The sequence below is a fragment of the Elgaria multicarinata genome, chromosome 10 (assembly GCF_023053635.1).
Source record: "Elgaria multicarinata webbii isolate HBS135686 ecotype San Diego chromosome 10, rElgMul1.1.pri, whole genome shotgun sequence".
Lineage (NCBI taxonomy): Eukaryota > Metazoa > Chordata > Lepidosauria > Squamata > Anguidae > Elgaria > Elgaria multicarinata.
The window spans coordinates 54993617-55016772 of record NC_086180.1 but is presented as its reverse complement, the minus strand read 5'-3'; the positions used below and the strand labels follow the sequence as shown (position 1 = coordinate 55016772).

The window sequence follows — 23156 nt, the reverse complement described above, 5'->3', positions numbered from 1 at the left end:
TGGGAACTATTTTATTTATTCATTAAATTTATATCCTGCCTTTCATCCATGGAGCTCAAGGTGGTGCACAAGATCGTCTTCTCCCTTTCATCCTCAAAACAACCCTGTGAGGTAGGCTGATAGTCTGTGGCACACCCAAAGTCACCCAATAATCTTTATGGCCACATGGGAACTAGCACCCAGGTCTCCTGAATCCCAGTCCATCACACTGAATCTCTGGAGAAGCACATTTCTGTTGGTTGTGCTGGATCTCTGTGGCTATCCATGCCATTGAGCATGCTATCCTAGAACGCCTGGTGAATGCCTAGAATGGGCTCGGCTCATTAAGGGTAAATTCCAGTGGTGCTGGGGGATTACTGTTCAACCCCAAAGCTATTGTTTATGGGTCCCTCGGGGTTCCATCTTGTGGTCCCCAATGCTGTTTAACATCTTCCTGAAATTACTTGGGGAGCTTGTCTGGAGATTTGGAGTACAGTGTCATCAGTGTCATCAACTTTCTCTCACTCACTATTGTTCTAGTTGAGGCAGTGGGGCTCTTGAAGTCATCAATGAACTAGGTATGGGTGAACAAGCTGAAACCTGACACCATAAAACCTTTTCTGGATGGGGCTGCACTCTCATTGATAAACCAGGTTCGCAGCTTGGAAGTGCTCCTGAAACCACCCTTCTCATGGATGGGAAGGTAATGGCTTTGGCCTGGAGTGTTCCTGCCCAGTTTTGGCTGCTGTGCCAGCTATGCCCTTTCTTGGGGAAGCAGATCTGGCCAGTGTCTCTCGTGCCTTGTCACATCTAGACGGGTTTACTGCAATGTGCGTTCTGTGGAGTTGCCATTAAAAAATCTTTGGAAATTTCTTCTAGAGCAGGGTGCTGCTAGGGGCCACTTTGGAGTACATGACTCTGATATAGCACTGGTGGGCAGACTGCTAGAACCCCAAGGCCTGCCAACCAGTGCAAAATACAGGGACGGGGAAGGACACACCTTTAGAATTAAAGAACATGCCTCTGAGGACATGTTCAGCCCAGGAATCTGCTTTCAGTACCAGAACTGGGCTCACCGTTCCTTCAGACAAGGAGTCCACTCATGTTTTCCCAGCCTAGGAAAAGCCAATAAATCTTTTAGTTGTTGCTATTGTTTAAACAAGCGTGTGTCCTAGACCCTTGCCGATCTACTGCAAGATAACAGCCAAAGATCTACTAGTAGACCCCAAACTCCCTTCTGCCTGCTCCTGTGCGGAACCCTTTTTCCTGTTGAGGTCTGCATGGCCTCAGTCAGAATTTGTCAGGATCCCCAGCCTGCCAAGAACAAGGGGCCATGGCAAAAGCAGAGCATACAGACTTCCGTATCACACTCACACACCTGCCACAGCCTGCCTCCAGCCTCTTTCTCCCCTAGCTTCCACATGTGTCTGCTGGCCTCCTGGTAGCTTTCCTCATCATTTCCCTGAGCATGGAGTGGCTAGATCATCTTTGGATCAGGCCTCGTAGGTCAAGGGTGTGCAGTGTTTTTGATCGCGAAGGCTGCATGCTGCACTGAGCAATACGTCATGAGCCTGTAGTGGGTGTGGCTGAAGGTGGCAGTGGGTGGGTTTGGGGCTAGCAGGGATAGCAAGGGATAGCATCCCCTCATCTCTCTATCTCATGAACACATACCCCCAACACACTTTTCCCCCATCTCAGTGCATACCTATATACACCAGTTGCTGGGGAACATGGGTAGGGCAGTGCTGTTGCACTGTGTCCTGTTTGTGGGTCCTTGGTCGATAGCTGGTTGGCCACTGGGTGAACAGAGTGCTGGACTAGATGGACTATAATCCTATGCACACTTCCCTGACAGCAGGTCCCTGTTACTGTTGGAATATTATGAGGGTTTGATTCCCCATTCAAATAATCTGACTCCTACAGCACCCTCTATTTTGTTTTGACATGTTCACTGAAATCCAAGTGTTTTTTAGTGGAGAGGCAGGAAAAAGGATACAGTGGGGTTCCTGTGACGATAATTTGGGATGCTTGAGGAATTTGGTCTCTGATTCTGACGCAAACTGATCTGCCCCTCCTGGACTGATGTGCCAATTGGAATGGAGTTCTGTATTAGATTTTGTACTTTTCTGAATGCTGCACTGTAGTTCTTGGCTCAAAGAACGTATCAAAATGTGTATTTTGAGAGAAAATTCAGTCAAAAATACTGAATACAATTCATATTTCAGTGTGATTTTGGGGGCAGATTTTTAAAAAATGCATAAGCAGAATGGACATATGAGTGAACACACGTAAAAGTGACGTGGACTGGATATAGCCTGATTTCACTATCCCTACTATCGATTGCCTTCTGTGTGCAGCTGTTCGATTCACATGTACAAAATGATTTCCCAGAGGATTGGGTCTAGATGAATACATTGGGATATCTTTTCAGGGCTCTTGATCATGTGCTTCCATTAACCCTATGGCTATAAGAGAAGGAAGCTATGGATCATTCTGAATGTACAAGTTCACACACCAATTCTTCAAGTGGTGAGAACTTCAGGAGTGCAAGTGTTTACTGGGGGGTGGGGGCTCGGTTTCCTTTCATGAGGTCATTGGAAACTTATGGCATTTTGTAATGTTTTATTTATTCACAAATAAACAGGTTGAAGATAAGTGGAGATTCACACCATTAATATCTCAATATTAATGTTGTCCATTAGGTTTCTAGGTAGGCCCTTGTTCCCTAAAGACGTTGCTAGACTCCCAAGCTCAGTTATCTCTAAGTCCAGCCTGATATTCTCTGAGTCTCTTCCAACAGTAATTCACTCACGTGGCTTCCATTGTTCCTCATACAGACTCAGCACTTTTCTTAGGGGAGCAGGGAAAGGGGAAATCCAGTAGAATATTTCTCCCCATCTTTCTGGCCTATTGATAAAGGAAGCAGATGGTGACCACTCAGGAATCATATCACAGGGCTAGAAAACCTGGATCTTTTACAAGCAGAGTCATAGAATAGTAGAGTTGGAAGGGGCCTAAAAGACCATCAAGTCCAAACCCCTGCTCAATGCAGAAATCCAGGAATCATTGGGTTAGACCCAAAGGTCATTTACACCAATCCTAAACCCATAACCATTAATTTAAACTCCCCTTTAAGCGAAGACCTCGAACAGAGAATAGCAACAAGCTATGCTTGTTGTAAGCTGCCTTCGGAAAAACCATTCAGATTGAAAGTTGAAGGATGGTTTGGAAATTTAAACTAATAAATTGCAGGGTTGTGTGACCTTGTAACAAATACGATTGATTCTGTCATGAAGTTCAGGATCTCCCTCTTCTCATTGCACCTGTTACTTTAGGTGACAAACTCCTGTGAGTATTGCGTTTGTTTTCATATTTTGGGCTGCATAATTATTAGCCAAAGTGATATTGTTAGCATTCAGGGACTGATGCCAAACACCATAGTTCACAGCTTACATTTTCAAAACATTCAAAATAGATGATAATTTCCAGGTAAGAGTCTTGTTTGGTAAAATATTTTGATATCTTTGCATAACACTTAGCTGTAAGTGGAATAGCTAGTGCTAAAAGATTCATTACTTCAAAGATTACTGTAAGATCTTGAAATACTACTTAATTTGAGATTAATTTCTGGATGCTTGCCCGTTCATGTGACTGGCTTAAAAAACAAAAGAACAAAAACAGGATTCCCCGTAGTTTTTCATTTGCCTTGCAAACATTCTTTTACACCATTTTTCAGGTCAGTCATGGTCAGAATTTGTTCTGCATTCAGCACTACTTAATATACTTTCTCTCTCGAAGCATTTTTTATTTTATATTCATTTCCTTCTCTGTACCACACTTCCCCCCCCCCCCCATTATTCAGAATTCTGCACTCTCTGGATCATCTCATTCTCAGGATGAAGAGGAAAATGTTGGTGAAGAAAGAACCCAGGCAAGGGGGCAAAGTTGTTAAGACCTGGGAATAGTGTTCCCAACAATTTTCATCTAATGTTAAATTCAAGGCAGATGTGTTGGCTCCTGCTTGTGTGAAACAACCAAAGCATTTTTGAGGGAAGAAAAATGAATCCGAGAATCATAGAGCTGAAGGGATCCTTGTAGGCCATCAGGGCCAGATCTTCACTTTGTGTCAAATCATTACATTCCCATCATGGTGATGCTATAACCTTCTTGCACATTTGTACCTTGTAGGACACACAATGATATTTGTTGCGTTATTTTGGATTATGTGGAATAAGACAGTAAATAACACTATGAAAGCAGTATATGGAATGTGTAATGTGCCCCAACAGTTATTAGTGTGCTTCAAAACCAATTTAATTAGTAGTTAATTCTAATCCTATTTTATGGATGGACGAATCTGTCACTTTCTCTCACATTCAGTTTTTTAAAATCTCAACTTTTTCCTTCATGAATCTGAAGCAACTTCCTAATTTGGGTAAATTCGTATCAAAAATTAACTGAAACAAAATTCAGTTTGGAATTTTGAAACCTATCCCTTATCTCATCCAACCTCCTGCTTGATACAGGAAATTCAGAGAGAGAGCATTTTCAACAGATGGCTATTCAGTCTCGGCTTGAAGGCTTCCAGTAATAGAGAGCCTATCACTATTAGTGATAGGCTAATATCACTATCACTATTAATAACAGGTAGTTATTTCCATTGTCAGACTGCTCTTAACACCAAAACGTTTCTTCTTATGTTCAACTGAAATCATACCTCCTTAACTTAAACCCATTAGTTCTAGGCCTGCCCTTGGTTGAAAAATAGCAGTATTTCTTATCGCACTTGTTACATCAGGGCTGGGTCTCCAGATGTTGTTGGACTCCAACCACATCAGTCCCAGCCAGCATGAACATTATCCTTGACCATTGGCTATTGACTGGGAACACATGTGTAACATTAAATTCTACAGCACTGCCTCCTAACACTTTTAAAAGTTGTTGACATTTGCCTGTATTGTCTGAAAATGACCTCTGAAATTCTGTGATCTTACCCTTTACATTAGTGTTTCACTCTAACCAATTCAGGCATTCTGTATGTAAACTGGGCAAACACACGATGAGAGGGAGAGGCAAACACACGATGCCTATCTCCTTCATCACTTTTGTTGCCCTCAGTTCATTGAGAGTAGCTATCTGAAGAGGAGAGGCTCCTCTACCTGTGGGAGCTCTCAATGCAAGCCTGAAGGCTGATTTTCCAGTGTTCTGGCTCATACGGAGAGTTTCCATGGATAAAGGAACCTTTCTTCAGATAGCCACCCACCATGAGTAGAAAGAGAGGGATGGGGCTCAAGCACTGCCTCTCATCGTGTGTTTGCCCCATTCACGTACAAAATGCCTGAATAGGGCTTCTGTGCATTCTGTATTGGTTATTCCCAAACTTCTTACTTGGAAAGCAGACTCAAACAGCAAGTCTTCTGGCAGCTAGGACCTGACAGGACAGGGTTAGCCACCACAACACTTCTGCATGCTTCATTTCTCTAACTTTTTCCTGTGTTGTCTCTTTAAAAGAATCAGGACCTCTTCCAGTACCAACCACTATGTGGCAGTGGTAACAAATAGCAGTGGGACTCTGCCCAACCAAGGCAAAAACTCTTTCATACCAGTATTGACAGCATACCACAGTCTCTAGAGAAATAAAAAATGTACAACCTGATCCACCCCCCTCCCCCCAACCACACCAATCATCTCAGCCAGCTAAAAGGCCAAAGCAGATTCAGTAATTTGAATACTGGAAGAAAGACATTCATTAGAGAACAAACAGTGGGTTACAAGCTTCCCAACCATTTTAGCTTGTCATGAATGGGTGAGTCACTGCACTGACCTGCAGCCAGCCAACACCTTTATAATGTAGCAAAAGTAAAATGAATAGTTACTAGGTGAAGGATACCATGGCGTGTCCCACCAAAACCTTCTGTTTTTCAAAGACATTCTACGTACACAGGGTAACAGAGGGCCAGTAACAGGTGCAGTTAAATTATAACCTAGCTAGGTTAAACTGAAGTACTTTGGCCACATAATGAGAAGACAGGATACCCTGGAGAAGAGGCTGATGCTAGGGAAAGTGGAAGGCAAAAGGAAGAGGGGCCGACCAAGGGCAAGATGGATGGATGATATTCTGGAGGTGACAGACTTGACCTTGGGGAAGCTGGGGGTGGCAACAGCCGACAGAAAGCTCTGGCGTGGGCTGGTCCATGAAGTCACGAAGAGTCGGAAACGACTGAACGAATAAACAACAAAAGGTTAAACACATACCTCCCTGTTATGGCATAATTATTTGAATATTTCTTATAGCCTTCCTCTACCTGCACTGGCTTCTTTTTGTAAATGATGTACAGGATCTGTTGGATAATGCATAATTATTCCAAAGGTACAGGCCTTATAATTGCCTCAATAGAAGAGTGATCATGTATACATCTCTTGGCAAATAAATCGGGGTGAGACTGGAGTTGACAACTTTGGAATTCTGTCAGTCTCTTTATCTGTCCCATCTTTTATCCCTATCCCCATATTACCCGCAAGACTCCAGATTTATCCTCTTATCCTCTTGTTCTTATCCTCTAAAAAAGGAGAACCTTGCAGAACTGAGATTTGTGTGAACTCTGTTAACAAATTGACAGGAAAGTGCAGCATCCTTATTCTGTAGGTGATTGCGGTACAATTGAAGGTCATTGTAATTTGTGTCTAATGAGGCCTACACATGATACTCACAACATGAGGTACTTGTAGATCTCGTTTACCTATCACTTCCTACAATTAGATATCTCTTTCTAGAATTAACCTTAATTTTAACCTAAAAGCATAAAATCATTCTGAATTATTGGTAGGAATGTCAGAAGAATCTGTCTGTGTGGTGGGAGGTGAAATTTGCCGAGCTTTCAGCAACTCAGCCCCATGGACTGGCTCACTTACCCGTGAACTGGCCAGACTCAGTCTGCATCAACTCAGGGTCAGCTCATGGATTTTGGGGTTCCCTCCTTAATTTGCACAAATTGCACCTGCAATTTGCACAAAATTGAGCATATTACAGCCACAAGGTATCACTTCCTCATGTTGCTTTTGTCCTCCTTCAGTGCTCCACGCTAAGCGATACTGGCATCTATGGCTCAAATCTGCACAGGGGTCACTAACCCAAATATCCCCATGTTAAACTTCTCTCTCCAATGTTGCTGTGGAAGATTCGGGACAACAGCGGAGGGGGGACTCCAGGGGAAATGGATGAAGAGGACAGATATCAACTGGAAGCAGCTTTGCAAAGGCAGTGCACCCTGGGAATCAAATTTGGGGAGGGGAAGGAAGCGACATGTATCTGTGTCTGTGCCCACGGAAACACACGCACACACTTCTATAGCTGCAGGAGAAGGCACATAAAGTTGGGAGGAAATAGTGCACATGCCATTGGGGAAATCAGTCACTGCACATTAAGCTGGGGAGAGGAGGAACTAAACTCTGCCACCCAATCCAGCAGCCCTTCCCTTTCCAGGAAATCTCAAAGGCACCTGTGTCTCCTCCCCAGCTTATGAAACCGCTAGGCTACGAATGGGCACCACCATCTAGGCCAAGGATAGGCAACTTGTGGTGTTGCACATGTTTTTGGCCCACAACTCTCATGATCTCTCACTGTTGGCTAGAGCAGATAGGAGTTGTAGGCCAGAACATCTGGATGGCCACAAGTTGCCCAGTCATGGTCTAAGCCCTCCACCTAGTGCTCTTGCAATCTTGACGCACCATCTCCACAGCCCTTGTTATGCTTCAGCAATCCTTCCACAATCACTTGCAAGTCCTTTAGGGCCACCAAACGCTCCTGATCTTGTAGAGGCTGTGCTGGATGCCAGCTATAACGTTTATTTATTTATTACATTTTTATAGCGCCGAATAGCCGAAGCTCTCTGGGTGGTTCACAAAAATTAAAACCATGAGGAACATGATAAAACAACCAATCTAAAAACCCAAATACAAAATACAATATAAAAAGCACTTTGTGGATACTAGCAGCTGCTTGTTGCCAGATATGCTTACTCTCAGTGAGCACCTGCTTTACACATATTCCACAAACTATGGACATCAGGAAAGGAGAGGAAATGGCCTCCTCTACCCCTGCCTCTTCCTCTGTCCAAGGGAATGGCTGCTGCTACCCAGGATTGTCCTCCCAAGCACAGAAATTGTCTCCCCATTTTTCCATGCTTATGTACATGTGAAAGCAGAGTAATGAACCATCGAAAGTCCTTGTACCCGTCTTTATATTCCCTTCCTGCATTCTTTCAGTTGCTCACTTTCTAGAGCAATATGGGGCAACTTGTGTCCCTCCAGATGTTTTGCCCTACAACTCTGGTCATCCCTCACCATTGGTTATACTGGCTAGGACTGATGGAAGTTGTAGTCCAAAACATCTGGAGGGCCAACCGTGGTCTAATGTGATTTGCATAGTCCAGAAACATGGAGAGCTGGATGGGGATATTGGAGGTGCTCATAGACCTTTCACAGAAATAAACCTGCAGTCTGGGGAGGGGGCAGGAAAATAGCACTTGGTTGAGCTGCACTCAATGGATGCTGCACTCATACACTGAATTACACCCGTTGTATCACTTCCCTATAAAACTGGTTTGCTTTCTGTTTATATCGCATTACAGTGTTATGGCATTTATCAGAGTAATCATAAGCTGATATCATGTTTACTTATTCTGGGCGACACAGTAATTTATTTGGATGAATAAATTGCCTTTGTCATGAGATTAAAATTAATAGGAACTCAATTACAGAACAGCAGAAAGGGGCTTTTTTTGTTTTGCATTCCCTTCCCCCTTGGATGAAGTGACCAATTTGTAAAGCTTAATGGCTGATTTAAGAGATAAACAAAATGGGTGGTGGTGGGGAGAGACACCTTGGCCAATGAACATTTTCCCCCACTGCAAAGGAATGCAATATTTTAAATGGAATGGATCTGAATACTGTTTGGAGAAAAATACAATAAATAGAATGAGGGTTGTTTGGATGCCTCATTATAGCTTATATGTTAGATTAAAACAATGCTCAGATAAGAGATCAAAAGAGAAATTATTACAGTTTCTCTCTTAAGTATAATGAATTAGTTCCCAAGCCTATAATTATGTATAGCTGGGATGGCACACATAGAAGCTCTGTGATGATGTAGTGCCAGCAGTATCCTATGTGAGCCAAAGCCAAAGCATTCTGTGCCCTGTCAGTTGCAATTAGGGATGGCCAAACCTGTCAGTATTAAGTTCATTCCATCCACATCAGATTTAAAAAAAACATGCTGATAACCAATCAAAAACTGTGCTGAAAATGGCGGACGCACACTCCCGCCCACAACTGAAACTGCTGGACTCACCCCTGACTGCAGGTTGGCTGTTAGCCCAGCCAGGAGCTGACTCCGAACAGCAATAGCTTTGGGAAGGGGGGGGGGCACACCAGCTGTGGACTTTGGGATCGTAGTGAGAGGGGGGGGGGAATGCTACAAATCCAGTCAGCGATATTCCTGAATAACTGAGGGGTTGACCTGAGATCACAGTGGGATCAGCTCTGCATCATGTGGCCCGGTAGGGATTACCTCGATATAATTCCTGAATAAATGGCTGGTGTAGACATAGCTACAGACTCTCAGCCCAAACTACCTCACAGGGTTGTTGAGAGGATAAAATGGAGAGGAGGAGGATTATATATGCCGCTTTGGGTTCCTTGGAGGAAAAAAAGGCAGGATATAATTATAAATAAATATATGAATTTCATATATGTGTGTGAGTGTGCGGGCTCATGTGAAAATAGCTATATGTCTGTGAGTGATTAAGGGGCTCCCTATTGTCTGCTATTTGGCTCGGTTTTCTCATATTGTGGAAACCAGTTTGACGCTCTGTATTTAGTTAATTAGGCAAATCACAGCTTTGTGGCACACAGCTCATCATTTCCCATTGAGACCACCCATCTAAGATCCCCTTCACACATCACCATTTTTATGTGTGGCGTAGTGGCTAAAGTGTTAGACTGGGAGTCAGGAGATCCAGGTTCTAGTCCCCATTCAGGCATGGAAACCCACTGAGTGACTTTAGGCCAGTCACAGACTCTCAGCCCAACCCACCTCACAGGTTGTTGTGAGGATAAAATGGAGAGGAGGAGGATTATGTACTCTGACCTGGGTTCCTTGGATATAAATGCAATAATTTAAATAAATAAATATACACATAAGATTTTAAGTGTACTCAAATCTGTCAGTCCTGGTTTCTTCACAAGAAGCCAACACCCTTCCAAAATCACCAGGATCAACCCAATGATAGTATTTCTCATACACAGGATTTGCAAGTGACAGCTGTGTCAAGGAGAAATGAGCATCTATGTTGCTTCCATTATGCACTGACTCAAAGGGAGGGGGAGGGGAGCTGGCTGGAAAGCACCCAGAAAGAGCCAGTTGACCAGGCAGATGTTTGAAGACCAAGTTTACCTCTAAAATGCAAACTAAATGCAACAAATGCATCAGGAATGTGTGATTCGCTGCAGCTTTTTGTTACATTTTATTTATTGTGATTATCTTGTATTGTGCTTTCGGTGGCGAAGCCTCATAATGAGCTGTGCATACATCTACTTGTGACGAAGGACCCAGTAGTGGAGTGGCATGTGAAAGTGACATGAGATTTGGTTCCAGCCAATCCTATGCATCTTTACTCAGAAGCGAAGCTTATTGAGATGACTGGAATTTAATCCCAAGGAATTGTGCATAAGGTTTTGACTGCCCACCCCAGATCCACTCTAGAAGGGAAAAGGAGAAGTTTGCACCCTTCCTCACCTGCCGGAAGAGATTCGTCAACTTGACAGTCTTTTAGAATTTAAAAAAAGCAATAAAGACTGATCTGTTCCAGCAGGCCTATCCAGTGAAATTTTAGAATGTTTTTAGAATGTTTTAAGGATGTTTTAAAGATGTTTTAATTTGTACGGTATGTTTTTAAAAAGGTTTTAATGTGCATTTTATATCATGTTTTATACTGTTTGTTTTATACTTTGAATGGTTTTAGTTTTTGTGAACCGCCCAGGGAGCTTCGGCTGTTGGGCGGTATGAAAATGCAATAAATAAATAAACCTGGCAGTTCTTCAGAGGTTGCCTCCATCTTTCCAGAGAAGCCATTTGTGGTTTGCTCCCTCAGGTGCTGCCAGAGCAAAGACCACCAAAAACATCCAGCATTTCACAAGATCAGATTTGGCAGTGAGAGGCCTTCAATGGCAGCTTCTCCTTTGCTCTCAAGGCTTGATCCAGATTGCATTATTGTGCTGGTTCTGGGGCCACACACAGTTGATTTTCCTATAAAATGAAATTAGTCAGGTTAAACATGCTTTTAAAAAAGCAGTGGATAATGTAATGAGTATTTGTAATGCATACCAGTTATTACATATTTTTAACAGAAATAAATAGAAATACTTTTATATCAGAGATCGTAACCTAAATGGTAATTGAAATATATCACAGACCATACATTTTATAACATGAGAAGAAAACATAAAGCTGGATATTATCTTGGAAAGTTTTGTGCCAAAAATTAACAAGTAACAGGATTTTTCTATAAACTGATAAACTTGTGAGTTTTGCTGCCCCCTTATACAGTAAGTTATTTTTGTGAACAAGTCGTTTGGCCCTAAAACTGGAATCCTAGGCCTGGTTACATGAAGTCAATGGGGCTTTCTTTTAAATACACTTGCACATGTTTGTGCTGCAAACTTCTCTTGTGATATGCAAGATAGACATGAGAGAGGTCAAAAGCCAGACAACTGAAAGAAACATGTGTTTAGAATATTGTGGGCAAAAAGAGAGGAGAAAAGGAGACTTCTACAGTCCAATGGTTATGTAGTCTGGGGGAGAACATGTACACGAACTTATTAGTACTGGCCTGTACTTCTTCTATTTATTCTTACTTGTCACATAAAGTATGAGCATTTGCATCTTCTGGGATTAGTATCTAGCTGTTTTATATATCTCTATCACCTTTAAATATTTAATTATTGAATCCAGCACAAAAATGGGCACAATCAACCAGGAATCTGTACTTTCGAAGATGTACAACCCATTTCTGGAAGACTTTGCTATAATGACTAATTACATTTGTGTTTCATTTCCAGGTGATGGGAGGTAGGCCACAAAGGTCCAATTATCATATAACAAGATTGATAAGTTAGCCATTGAAAACAAAGCCATTTGCTTTTAATGAATCTCAGTAGTCACATATGGAGAACTTTTGGGCTACTTGATATCATCTGTTAAGTTAGGGATGTGCGAATCAGCAAAGCCTGAGTTTGATGAGGTTCACCAAATTCTGCCTCATTCTGACACCAATACATATCAGATTGCGAGCTAATTTTTTCCACACAAATGTGTATTTTTAGACAATTTTTTTAAACAAGTATTTTTAGTCCAAGAATTAAAGCATGTTTGTGAGCATTTTTCAAAAGTACACTTTTTTTTCCATAGGGATTTTTCAAATGTACACATTTTTAGTGTGTTTCTTTTTTGCTCTGTTTTTGTTCAGCAAATTGCATCATAAACTCATAGATATATGGACCTGAACCACAGATTCCATTTGGTTCTGCATTTGGTTCTGGGAGGTGTGAATTCTGATCAACTGAAACAAATTTCTCATAGATTCCTAACTGATAATAATCAACTGATGAGCCCAACTCAGTCAACAAACAGCAGGCATTGCATAATCAGAAAATGTTGGGGGCCCAGAGGATCCACCCCAGTTGATGCCAAGAACACCCCTTTTTTCATTTAGGGCCCAGTGTGAAGAAATGAAATGCTGGGCCAGGCTGCTGCACCCACTGCCATTTATTTATTTATTTATTGCATTTCTGTGCTGCCCAATAGCTGAAGTACGCTGTCATCGTCAATACCCCCAAATACCTCTGAGCCATGCACCAAATGCAGTGTCCCTCTCGTCCAGTGCTTTGCATCTCAGCACTGGTGTGGGGGAATACCTAGTGGCTAGAGCTGTTGGTCCTTTCAGCACTGCGTACCAATGCCTATGTCCACACCACTGGCTACAGCCACCTGCCCCACTACATTCTGCCTGCTCCTCTGCCTGCTGACCGGTAGAGACCAGTCTGAGATGAGCCGTGCTGATTGGAAGTGTTAAAACACTGACCCTCAAAATGCCTTTCAACCTGCCCTCATTTTGGAACCAAACTATAATCTGAATGCCATTTTAGATTGTGTTTTACATTACATTTTACCTTCACAAGTCCTGTTCTCTCTCTTTCGCCTTCCTCCTTACACTTCTCCCCCTCTTTCATAAAAATGGCCAAATTTGTTGGTTTCAGTTTTCCAGTCTTAAGCTTGGTTGGTCCTGAACTTGAAGAATTTCTCAAGTCTTAAATTGAATTCACCCCAGATTTTGAATTTTAAAAAGAAAAAAAGGGTTGCATGAACATTTGTAAGCATTTTACACACATTTTTCTGCATGCATGCATTTTATATACTTTGTCCTAATACACCCATTCCTGAAGGCTATTTCCCATAATATTTCCCATAATATACACATTTTTGTATGCATCTCTGATTGGAGAACTCTATTGCAAAATTCAGAGAAGTGCGGATTTTGAAGAATAACTGAGTTTTAGTTTGCAGAGTGGTTCAGAAGTGCAAAATTAGGTAGATTCAATTTAAAATGTGATCTGAATGAATTTCTCCCCATCCCTACTCTCTTGAGTGTATGTTCCATTCGTCTACCATCTCTGTCTCTCTTTCTCTGTCTCTTTTTCTCTCTCTCTCTCATAAAGGTGGCCATGGCACCAATGGTGCTACCCATCTTAGGTCAGTTCATTCTCCACCAGTGAAGACCAATGCCCTAAAGCACAACTTTGGCACCTGATGACTGAGGTACATATTCCCTTTGTCTTCACTCTTGACAGAGCTCAACGGAGTGCAATTTTTGTCATTGTACCATCTAAGATTTCTTTGGTTATGACTACTGCCTTTGGTGATGCACGTTTCAGAACATAGGATCAGATCCTAGCCATGGATTTCAGTGTTGCTTTCTGTATACTGTTCACCTTGATATTTTATGCTGAAATTGTTGTTTCTCTCTCTCTTTTTTAGGAGTACACCATAGATATAATTTTTGCCCAGACTTGGTATGACAGTCGCTTGAAATTTAATAGCACTATGAAAGTACTTATGTTGAATAGCAATATGGTTGGAAAAATCTGGATTCCAGACACGTTCTTCCGAAACTCAAGGAAATCAGATGCCCATTGGATCACTACTCCAAACCGTTTGCTTCGCATTTGGAGTGATGGAAGAGTATTATATACCCTAAGGTAGAAGCGTTCGTGAAAAAGGGGAAACATTTATTTTACGTTCACTATTATTTCCCATTAATTAACAGTTAAGTTCTCATTCAGCTGTTCATATTTCAAGTTACAGTATTTGCAGCCTGTTCCTGTGCATGTTTACTCAGAAGTGAGCCCCACTTCGTTCAAGGGACATTACTTCAAACAAGTGTGCATAGGATTACTGCCTAAGTAATTAAGCATTGCTGAGCAAAGTCGCCTAAGTAGAATACTGAAAGAACTTCAGGCAGAAGCCATTTCTATAGCTATCTGCATCCATCACACAGAAGTTAATAGCCCAGCCCTGAACATGTTTACTTAGAAGTAAGTTCCTCTGAGTTCAATAAGAAGTACTCCCAAATTATATACATATGATCACAATTTAGTCTTGAACCAAGACACACATTAGTTTAAATCTGTGTCTATGTCTTCTGTTCATTTTTACTCTAGAGTAAGCATGGGGGTGCTGATCCAGAACTTAAAAGCCTCCGTATTGCCCATGCTAGTGTCTTGATTGGAATCAGGCCTCCTGTACTTACTCTAAAGCTGCTAGACACAGATTTAAAGTAATAACTGTTTTGACCCTTAAGTCTGCTTCACACAGGACCTTAGCTGACATGTGTGTCAAAATGTGGGTGACCAGCAGAGCAAGCAAGTGTTTTGCTCTGAATAACTTTTGCAGCCCTTACTCTGGGCACCTCCCAGGCCACTGATGATATTGTATCCCATCTTCATATCACCTTTCATAGCCCAAATTATTTCCTCTAGGGGCACGTGTTTAGACAGAAAAAAAAAGTCCTATAACACCCAACATTCCCCAGCCAGTTAAAGGACTTTTTCTGTCTAAATAAGCAGAGGATTGCACTCTGATTCTCCCCTTTCCCTTCCTAATTGTCAAATCTAATACCACAATTTAAATATATGTCCAAAATTGTAGTGGTTAGACATGGGGTGAATGAACCTGTCCGTTTCAGTTTCTCTCTGTTTTTCATTTTTCCAGTTCAAAATCTGTTCCATCCATCTGTTGGTCTCTGGACCCACACATTCAGCAGGTCACACCCTTGATGCTGTTTTCAGTTCCGAACAGACAGGTGTGTGGGTGGAGGTGATAAATACCTCTGCATTGTCATGGACAGACCATTTTCTGGTCAGGGTTAGTATCATGGCTACCATCCGCCCCTGCAGGGGTGGCAGACCTATTAAGATGGTCCGCCCTTGAAGGCTGATGGATCCTCTTGGATTCCAGAAAGCCTTAGAGGGAGCTATGGCTGGTATTGTCGATGATCCTTTTGAAGCTGTGGTCAATAGATGGAATCAAGACCTAACTAGGGCTATCAACACGATTGCCCCCAAACATCCTCGCCGACCTACTTCCAATCAGGCAATTTGGTACACAGAATATCTCAGGGAGTTGAAGTGGGAAGGTCAATGACTGGAGCACTGATGGCGGAAAACTCGACTTATATCCGACAAGACATGACACAGAGAACATCTTCGTTCCTATGGGGTGGCAATATGTGCAGCGAAGAAAGCTTTCTTCTCTGCACGCATTGCGTCAGCAAATTCGTGTCCAGCAGAACTGTTCAGGGTGGTGAGTGGTCTAACTCAGGCACCTTCTCCCCTGAACCCAGTTTTAGAGCTTTTGGTAGTTTGCTGTGATGCATTTAACGATCATTTCACAGATAAAATCTCTTGGATAAGAGCCAATTTAGATGCCGTCGTTATAACAGAAGATGAAGTATCCAGCAACTCCATGAGTAGGATTACACTGGATCAGTTTCAGTTGGTGAGTACTGAGGATGTGGACAAGCTGCTTGGACGAATAAGGAAGACAACTTGTCCTCTCAATTACTGTCCTTCTTGGCTGGTCGCCCAGGGAGAAGATGCAGTTAGACTACAACTACGACATATTATTAATGCATCTCTCAGGGAGGGGAGTTTTCCACCATCTTTAAAAGAAGTGGTGGTACGACCGCTTCTAAAAAAAACCTCCCTGGACCCCCTGGACCTTAATAATTACAGACTGGTATCAAATCTTCCATTTTTGGGCAAGGTGATTGAAAGGGCAGTTACCTTCCAACTCCAAGCAGTTTTGGATGATACAGATTTTCTAGACCCATTTCAAACCAACTTTAGGGCAGGATATGGAGTTGAGACTGCTACGGTCGCCTTAGTGGATGATCTCTGCCTGAGTATTGACAGGGGGAGGGTGTCCCTGCTGGTGCTTTTGGACCTTCCAGCGGCTTATGATACCATCAACCATGGTATCCTTCTGGAACGCCTGAGGGGTTGTGAATTGGGGGCACTGTGCTCCAGTGGTACCAGTCCTACCACTCAGTAGATTTCAGATGGTGATGCTTGGGGATAGTTGCTCCTCAAAAAAGGAGCTGTTGTATGGCATACCACAAGGTGCCATCCTATCCCCAGTGCTGTTTAACATCTACATGAAACCACTGGGAGAGATCACCCTGAGGTATGGGGTGGGGTGCTATCAGTATGCTGATGACACCCAAATATATTTCTCTATGCCTTCAATAACAGCATCAGCTAAGGATAATGTGTCTCCTCTGAATGAATGCTTAGAGGCAGTAATGGGCTGGATGTGGAAAAACAAACTGAAGCTGAATCCAGACAAAACAGAGGTGCTTGCTGTCAAGGGCTCTGACCTAGGTTTGGAGGTGTGTCAACCAGTTCTGGATGGGGCTACACTTCCCCAGAAAGACTGTGTTTGCAGTTTGGGGGTGCTCCTGGAGCCGTTGCTCCAAATGACAGCCCAGATAAATGCAATGGCCAAGGGTGCTTACTATGAGCTTTGGATGTTGTGCCAGCTGCAATCTTTTCTAGAGTTGGTAGACCTAAAGACAGTAGTGCATGTGCTGGTAACCTCAAGGCTTGACTTTTGCAATGCACTGTACATAGAGCTACCATTGTACCTAGTTCGGAAACTTCAACTAGTTCAAAATATGGCAGCCAGGTTGGTCACCAGTACATCTATGGGTGAGCATATTACCCCAACATTAAAATCACTCCACTGGCTACCAACTAATTTCTGGGCAAATTACAAAGTGTTGGTCATTACCTTTAAAGCCCTACATGGTTTAGGTCCAGGTTACCTGCAGGATCGCCTTCTCCCATACAGTCCGCCCTGCACACTCAGGTCCTTTAGGGATAACTTACTTCAGTCAGCCAAAACTAGGCTGACATCAGTTACCCAGTGGACCTTTTCTTCTGTCGCTCCCAGATTGTGGAAAGGCCTGCCGGTGGAGATTCATAAAATTAACTCTCTCTGTGATTTTAAGACAGCTTTGAAAACTAGCCTTTTCCGGCAGGCCTACCCAGATCAATGTAAAATCAAGAATTTAAAAGATGTGTTGATTATTGTACTAATGTTGTTCCCACCTCAATCCAAAGGGAGAGGTGGGTAAGAAATCCTCATCCTCATCATCTTGTTTGCACATCAGTTTGTGTGTTTGTTTGTTTTAAATGGCCACACGAAAACATTTTTTTTTTTTTGCACATTTCTCCTAACATACATTGTTAGTTTTGCCAAATAGGTACATACTTTTACCAAATATGTGTATTTTTTTGCAAGCAGTTTCCCCTGATATAATGCAATTTTTGTACACAGTGTTCCCCCTGATATATACATTTTCGTACACATTTTTTGATTGGTGTACTGCAGCCCCAGATTTGAAGATGTTCAAATATGGAATGATAAGTATATTTTGGATCATGTTCAGGATGTGCAAATTAGGTAGGTTCACAGTGAACGAAATGAATTTTTCCCAGTCCCTCATTGGACACCTTGAAATTTTAGTATAGTTCAGAAGATCTCTCCTCCTTCTTTGTTGTTGTCACCCAAATTATTCAGAACATTATTATTATTATTATTATTATTATTATTATTATTATTATTATTTCTGAGAAGAAATATAATCTTTTTAGCACCCTGTAGTTACTATAAATGAATCAAAACAATACCTTTTATCAGTGTCTGAGGACTAACGTGGATGGTTCTATCTTATGTTTCTATTCGTCCAGGAAGCTCAGCATGGTGTGCCCAGAGGTTATCTCATTTCTCCTCACAACTTTGTGAGGTAGTGCTGCTTTAGTGCTGCAACTATCTTGAGGTCACCCAATGAGTTTTATGGCTGATGTGAACATTAGCCCTCCTTGGTTCCAGCACTCGATCCACTGTCTCACACTCTCAGTATTAGATTGGCCAATGAACTGTTCCTAAGAACAGTTGGGAAGTCCTCACAGGCTGGCAGTCCTCTCACACACAGGTAGGCCCATGAGCCCACTCTCCCTTTATTGCACAGCCACCAGAGTAGGAATGTTTCCCCCTTTCTTTTGCATACGCATGCCGCTCTTCCTTCTCATCTGTAAGCACAACGGAGCTTTGAAGAGCATCTCCAAGGAAAAAAGCGGCACAGTTCTTTGTTCTCGTTGCTACCTTCACATCCCCAAAGATCTCAGTGCAAGGCTGATGCAACCGAGAGAGAGAGAGAGAGGAAAAGAGAGCGGTTAGCAGCAAGAAGTAAAACACCGTTGTAGAAAATGAACAAGAACCACATGCGGGGCCTGTGGTGTAAGATGCTGCTGTTCAGGATTCCAGCCATTCCCCCTCCCTCACAGTTTTCCATCTCCATTCCCAGTCAGTCGGCATTCTGTGACCACTACATCTGCTCAGTCCTGAGTTCCCTGTTCTTAGGCTTTCCCCCTAAATATTTTGGTACTTTTGCAAACTTTGAGTTATCTCCCAGCCTGCTGATCTCTCCCTCTTGTGTGCGGGTGGCATCATTTGGACTACATAAACAACAGCTGACTGAACGCCAGAAACAAAGGAATGAGGGGAAAGTTGCATTGGGAATTCCACGGCTCTGCGGTACTGCTGTACAAAATAACACAGGCTCATATTTGTTTGCTTGTTTGCTTTTTAAATTGCGTTAACCCCACCCTTCATCCAAAAAGGCTCCCAAGAGCAGGGTACAGGTCAAATATACTGAGGACAGTTCATGCCCTGAAGTTTACACTCCAAAAGATGCAATACAAAAGGGGAAGAAATGATGGTGGGGGAGAAGGAAAAAGGCAAACTCAGGGACCTGTTCTTAAAGTTATAGCGCTTATAATGACCACTTGGGATGGAAATAGTTCAGGTAGTTCGATGGCTACTTAAAATGAGAGATGCAGCCGGTCTTTCAACAGAGCCAATAGAATAGCCCTGCTTCTCTTCTCTCCCTCTGCTGCAGCTGGATGGACCCGCTTCCATTCTCTCATTCTGCCATTAAATAATGTGGGTTTAATGCAGTTTAATTAAGCCAGGATACATGGTGGCACATTATGATTATTTTAAATTAAGCATGCATACAGTGGTTCTCAACTGGATATTTGTTTATAGGGGAAAGACTTTTGACTGGATTTGCCCAAAGTGAGAACATTCTGAAAAGCAAAGCAATGTTCAGATGATAGTGACTGAAGTAGCAATAACAGGATCTGACAACACTTCGGGATATTTGGCTCCCCGATGGTCTCTAGTGTCCTCCCTTTCTTTCCACTGGAGGCCTAACGGAAGAGTGGAGAACTGGCAATTTTCAACCTGCTGCTTTGTTGTCGGGGTGCTAGTTTGCTTATTCTGCTCCCCTAAGGCCAGACAGTTGCTCTTTCAGCACTGCCAAACTTTAAAAAAAAATGTACTCTGATTTTAATATTTCATCAGTGAAGGAGTGAACTCTGCAGAATACATGTTTGGAAGATATAAGGGTAGTTGCTGAATGGTTGGGTACAAATAACCAACATACAGAGTCCAAGCAATCCATTTAACGAATAAGATTTTAGTCAGACAGAATGGCAAAATCTGTTTGCCTGCATTGCATCCCAAAATGCTACGTTCTGCATAGGCACAATTTAGAGTTTCGAAGCCAGCTGAAAACAATGGGACTTTTATCTCTTGATGTTGGGCTTGTTTGCCTGGAAGCAAATTATGTAGGGATCTGGGGACGTGATTTGTAGCATCAAATGCTTAGGTTGGTATTTCAGGGCCAAACTAAATGTTCTGCTAATCATGCATAGCAGACTGATATGTGATTGGCTTACTTACTTTAGTGTAAGGACTTGTGGGACTGATTTGGATCTGAACCATGGTGATTTTGGAGGGGGGATTTACTACCCCACCCCACCCCACAGGATGGGGTAAAAAAACAACATCTCGCTTGGACTCCTCAATCCCATTGATTTCAATTGGCATTAACCAGTTATAACCCTCTAGATCAACGTTCTCCATCCTTTGACTACAATTCCCATCATCCCCAGCCAGCAAGAGCATCCCTCTGCCTCCTGAATTTGACACAGCCTCTCTAATGAGCCCTCCCAGCTGCCGGTTTCCCCAGTTCTCAAAAGCAAGGATTAGTGGCTTGGCAGTGGTGGTGGGGACCAAATGGCCAGCATCCCCATTCCAAGCCAGTACCGAATACAAAGGGTTCTGTGCCCAGTTCAAAATGGGATGGACTTTTATGAACCAGGGAAGTTCATATTTCAGACAACTCCAGTTGTAAATGTGCCTCCATCATTAGCAGCTGTATAGCTTAAAACAGAGATTAGAGATACTGCTGCTGTCCCTAAGGGCATGGATGAGGGGAGAAAGAGTCGTCCAAGCTTTTATTGGTTCCATTCATCAGTTGAGACAGCTTTGGGCCTCAGAAGTAATGTTAATAAAATTGCTACTCAGTTCTGTGGCTGATCTTTCCATTTCTTTGCTGAAACATGTGTGTGTGTGTGTGAGAGAGAGAGAGAGAGAGAGAGAGAATGATCCTCATATAGTAAGAATAGCTTTCACTGGCAATTGTAGGGTTTACTAAGGCCCTTTCCACACCTAAGGGTTATCGCAGGAAAACGGAGGGATCATCCCTGCCTGCTCCCGGGATCCCCTGTGTGGCATATCGATGCACAGGGATGATCCCAGGATAGTGTAGACATGACCTAAGTGTTTGACCTCATACCCAAATGGCCTTATGGCAGAGAAGGAAGCAAAGGTTTTTGACCACCAAATTATCCTCAGAAAAATATCTTCTGAGAAATTTCAGTTCAGATCTAGCTTTAACAGGAGAGCAATCTGCTAGGACATCTCAGAGGCAAAATAATAATAATAATAATAATAATAATAATAATAATAATAATAATAATAATAATCAAAACAACATATTGGTATTACTACCAATGAAATGTCCCCCCTTTTGTTCCTCTTCAGACCTGAATTATCTCAATCTTAGCAGGATCAAAGCGGGGTAGAGTGCCTTAAATCTGTCCCTTTCTCATATTGGTTTTCTCTACATTCCCTAAATAGTGATGTATCAAGGAGCAATTGGCTGTTTAGTTCCCATGGCAATATATTGTCTGTACTATGCATAACAAAGGAATGTGCCAGGACAGACCTGTCCAATAGGTTTATCAATCTGCCTGCCACACACCCCCCACACACACTTTCAGCAATATAAGTGAACGCACTAGCTATCCCCAGCAAGTGGTCCTTAAGAGGCGTATTGCCTGCCTCTGAACCTGCAGCTTCCATTTAGCTATCATGACTACTAGCCAATCGTATTCTCTTATGTGGATTTGTCTAGGACCCTATGTAAACCCTACAATAGGAAATTTCATAAATTAACCATGCATTGTGTCATTAGGCACAGCACTGTGAAGTAGCCATTCTGCATAACATATTGAAAACTGCTTTGGGAACAGGGGGGCGCTTCAAAAGCAGTTTTTGCTACCCTTTGGGAAGTCTGCCACTTAAGGGAAACATCCATGTTATCCTAATGAAAATGTCTGATTGTTTCATTCATAACAACCTTTCCCTTCCTTCCAATTAGGTTGACAATTAATGCCGAATGTTATCTTCAGCTTCATAACTTTCCTATGGATGAGCATTCCTGTCCACTGGAGTTTTCAAGCTGTAAGTGGTAAAATATTTCATATCTTTCTCATTTTGAAGTTGAGACGCTGTTGATTAACAGACCACAGAGTGGTTACATGTTGCGTTCTCCTGAGTTTGAAATGACATGATCTCTTTGTTATCTCATATCACTTCTTTCCAATTTAGATGAAGTAATTGATGAATGGGGAAAACTCATTGCTTAGCACTGCAGTATTCAAGGATTAAAAACTTCTATACAGATCCAGGTTTTTTTACACACGTGGGCTGTAAGCCACGTTAAGGAGTGCTGTGGAAACTGAAAACTTGCACATTTTTTGTGGAATTTTGGTTGGTCCAAATAAAGGTATTGCCGAAATATGAATGTGAAAGAAGTTTGTCAGGGAGAGCTTTTGATGAATAAGCAATAAGTAAAATGGATGCTGATTCATGGAAATCGGGATCTCCAATAGGAAGGGATACATCTGTCAGTTTAACTTTCATATTGACAAAACCATAAGTGAAGACATTTGTAAATGTGGGTTAATTATCAAAAACAAAACAAAATTCTCAGCCATCTCCACTGACCAAATTCGATAGGTACAGCTGTTCGATAGGAGGGGAGCATCTTGTACCTGCCTGCCATAAAGCTGTTGAAAGTGCTGCACTGACACTTTTTTATTAGCTGACATCATGTGCCTCCGCCCACACACACACAATTCCTCAATGTAACTGAGGTATTTCACCAGCAACAATGTAATGTTCCTTCCTGTGACATACAGTATTTCAGGGCGAGGTTAGGGTCTCAAATGGGCAATTATCCATTAGCTTTACAGGATTTCTGCTCCTAGGGATGGCATCTTCTAAGAACAGGTTTGTTGACATGGAGCGACACAGCTGCCTGTAATTTTGGACTCTCTTTGGGGACATGACTATGGGGACTGTC

General features: G+C 42.4%; 1 protein-coding gene across 1 annotated transcript in view; it reads left to right on the top strand.

Moving 5' to 3' along the window:
- Positions 1 to 23156, top strand: part of GABRG1 (gamma-aminobutyric acid type A receptor subunit gamma1) — a 78197-nt gene that overhangs the window by 40959 nt on the left and 14082 nt on the right. The window contains exons 5-6 of the mRNA XM_063135093.1: positions 14072 to 14292; positions 22170 to 22252. Of these exons, the coding sequence (XP_062991163.1) occupies positions 14072 to 14292; positions 22170 to 22252 (304 nt within the window). The remainder of the gene's footprint in view (positions 1 to 14071; positions 14293 to 22169; positions 22253 to 23156) is intronic.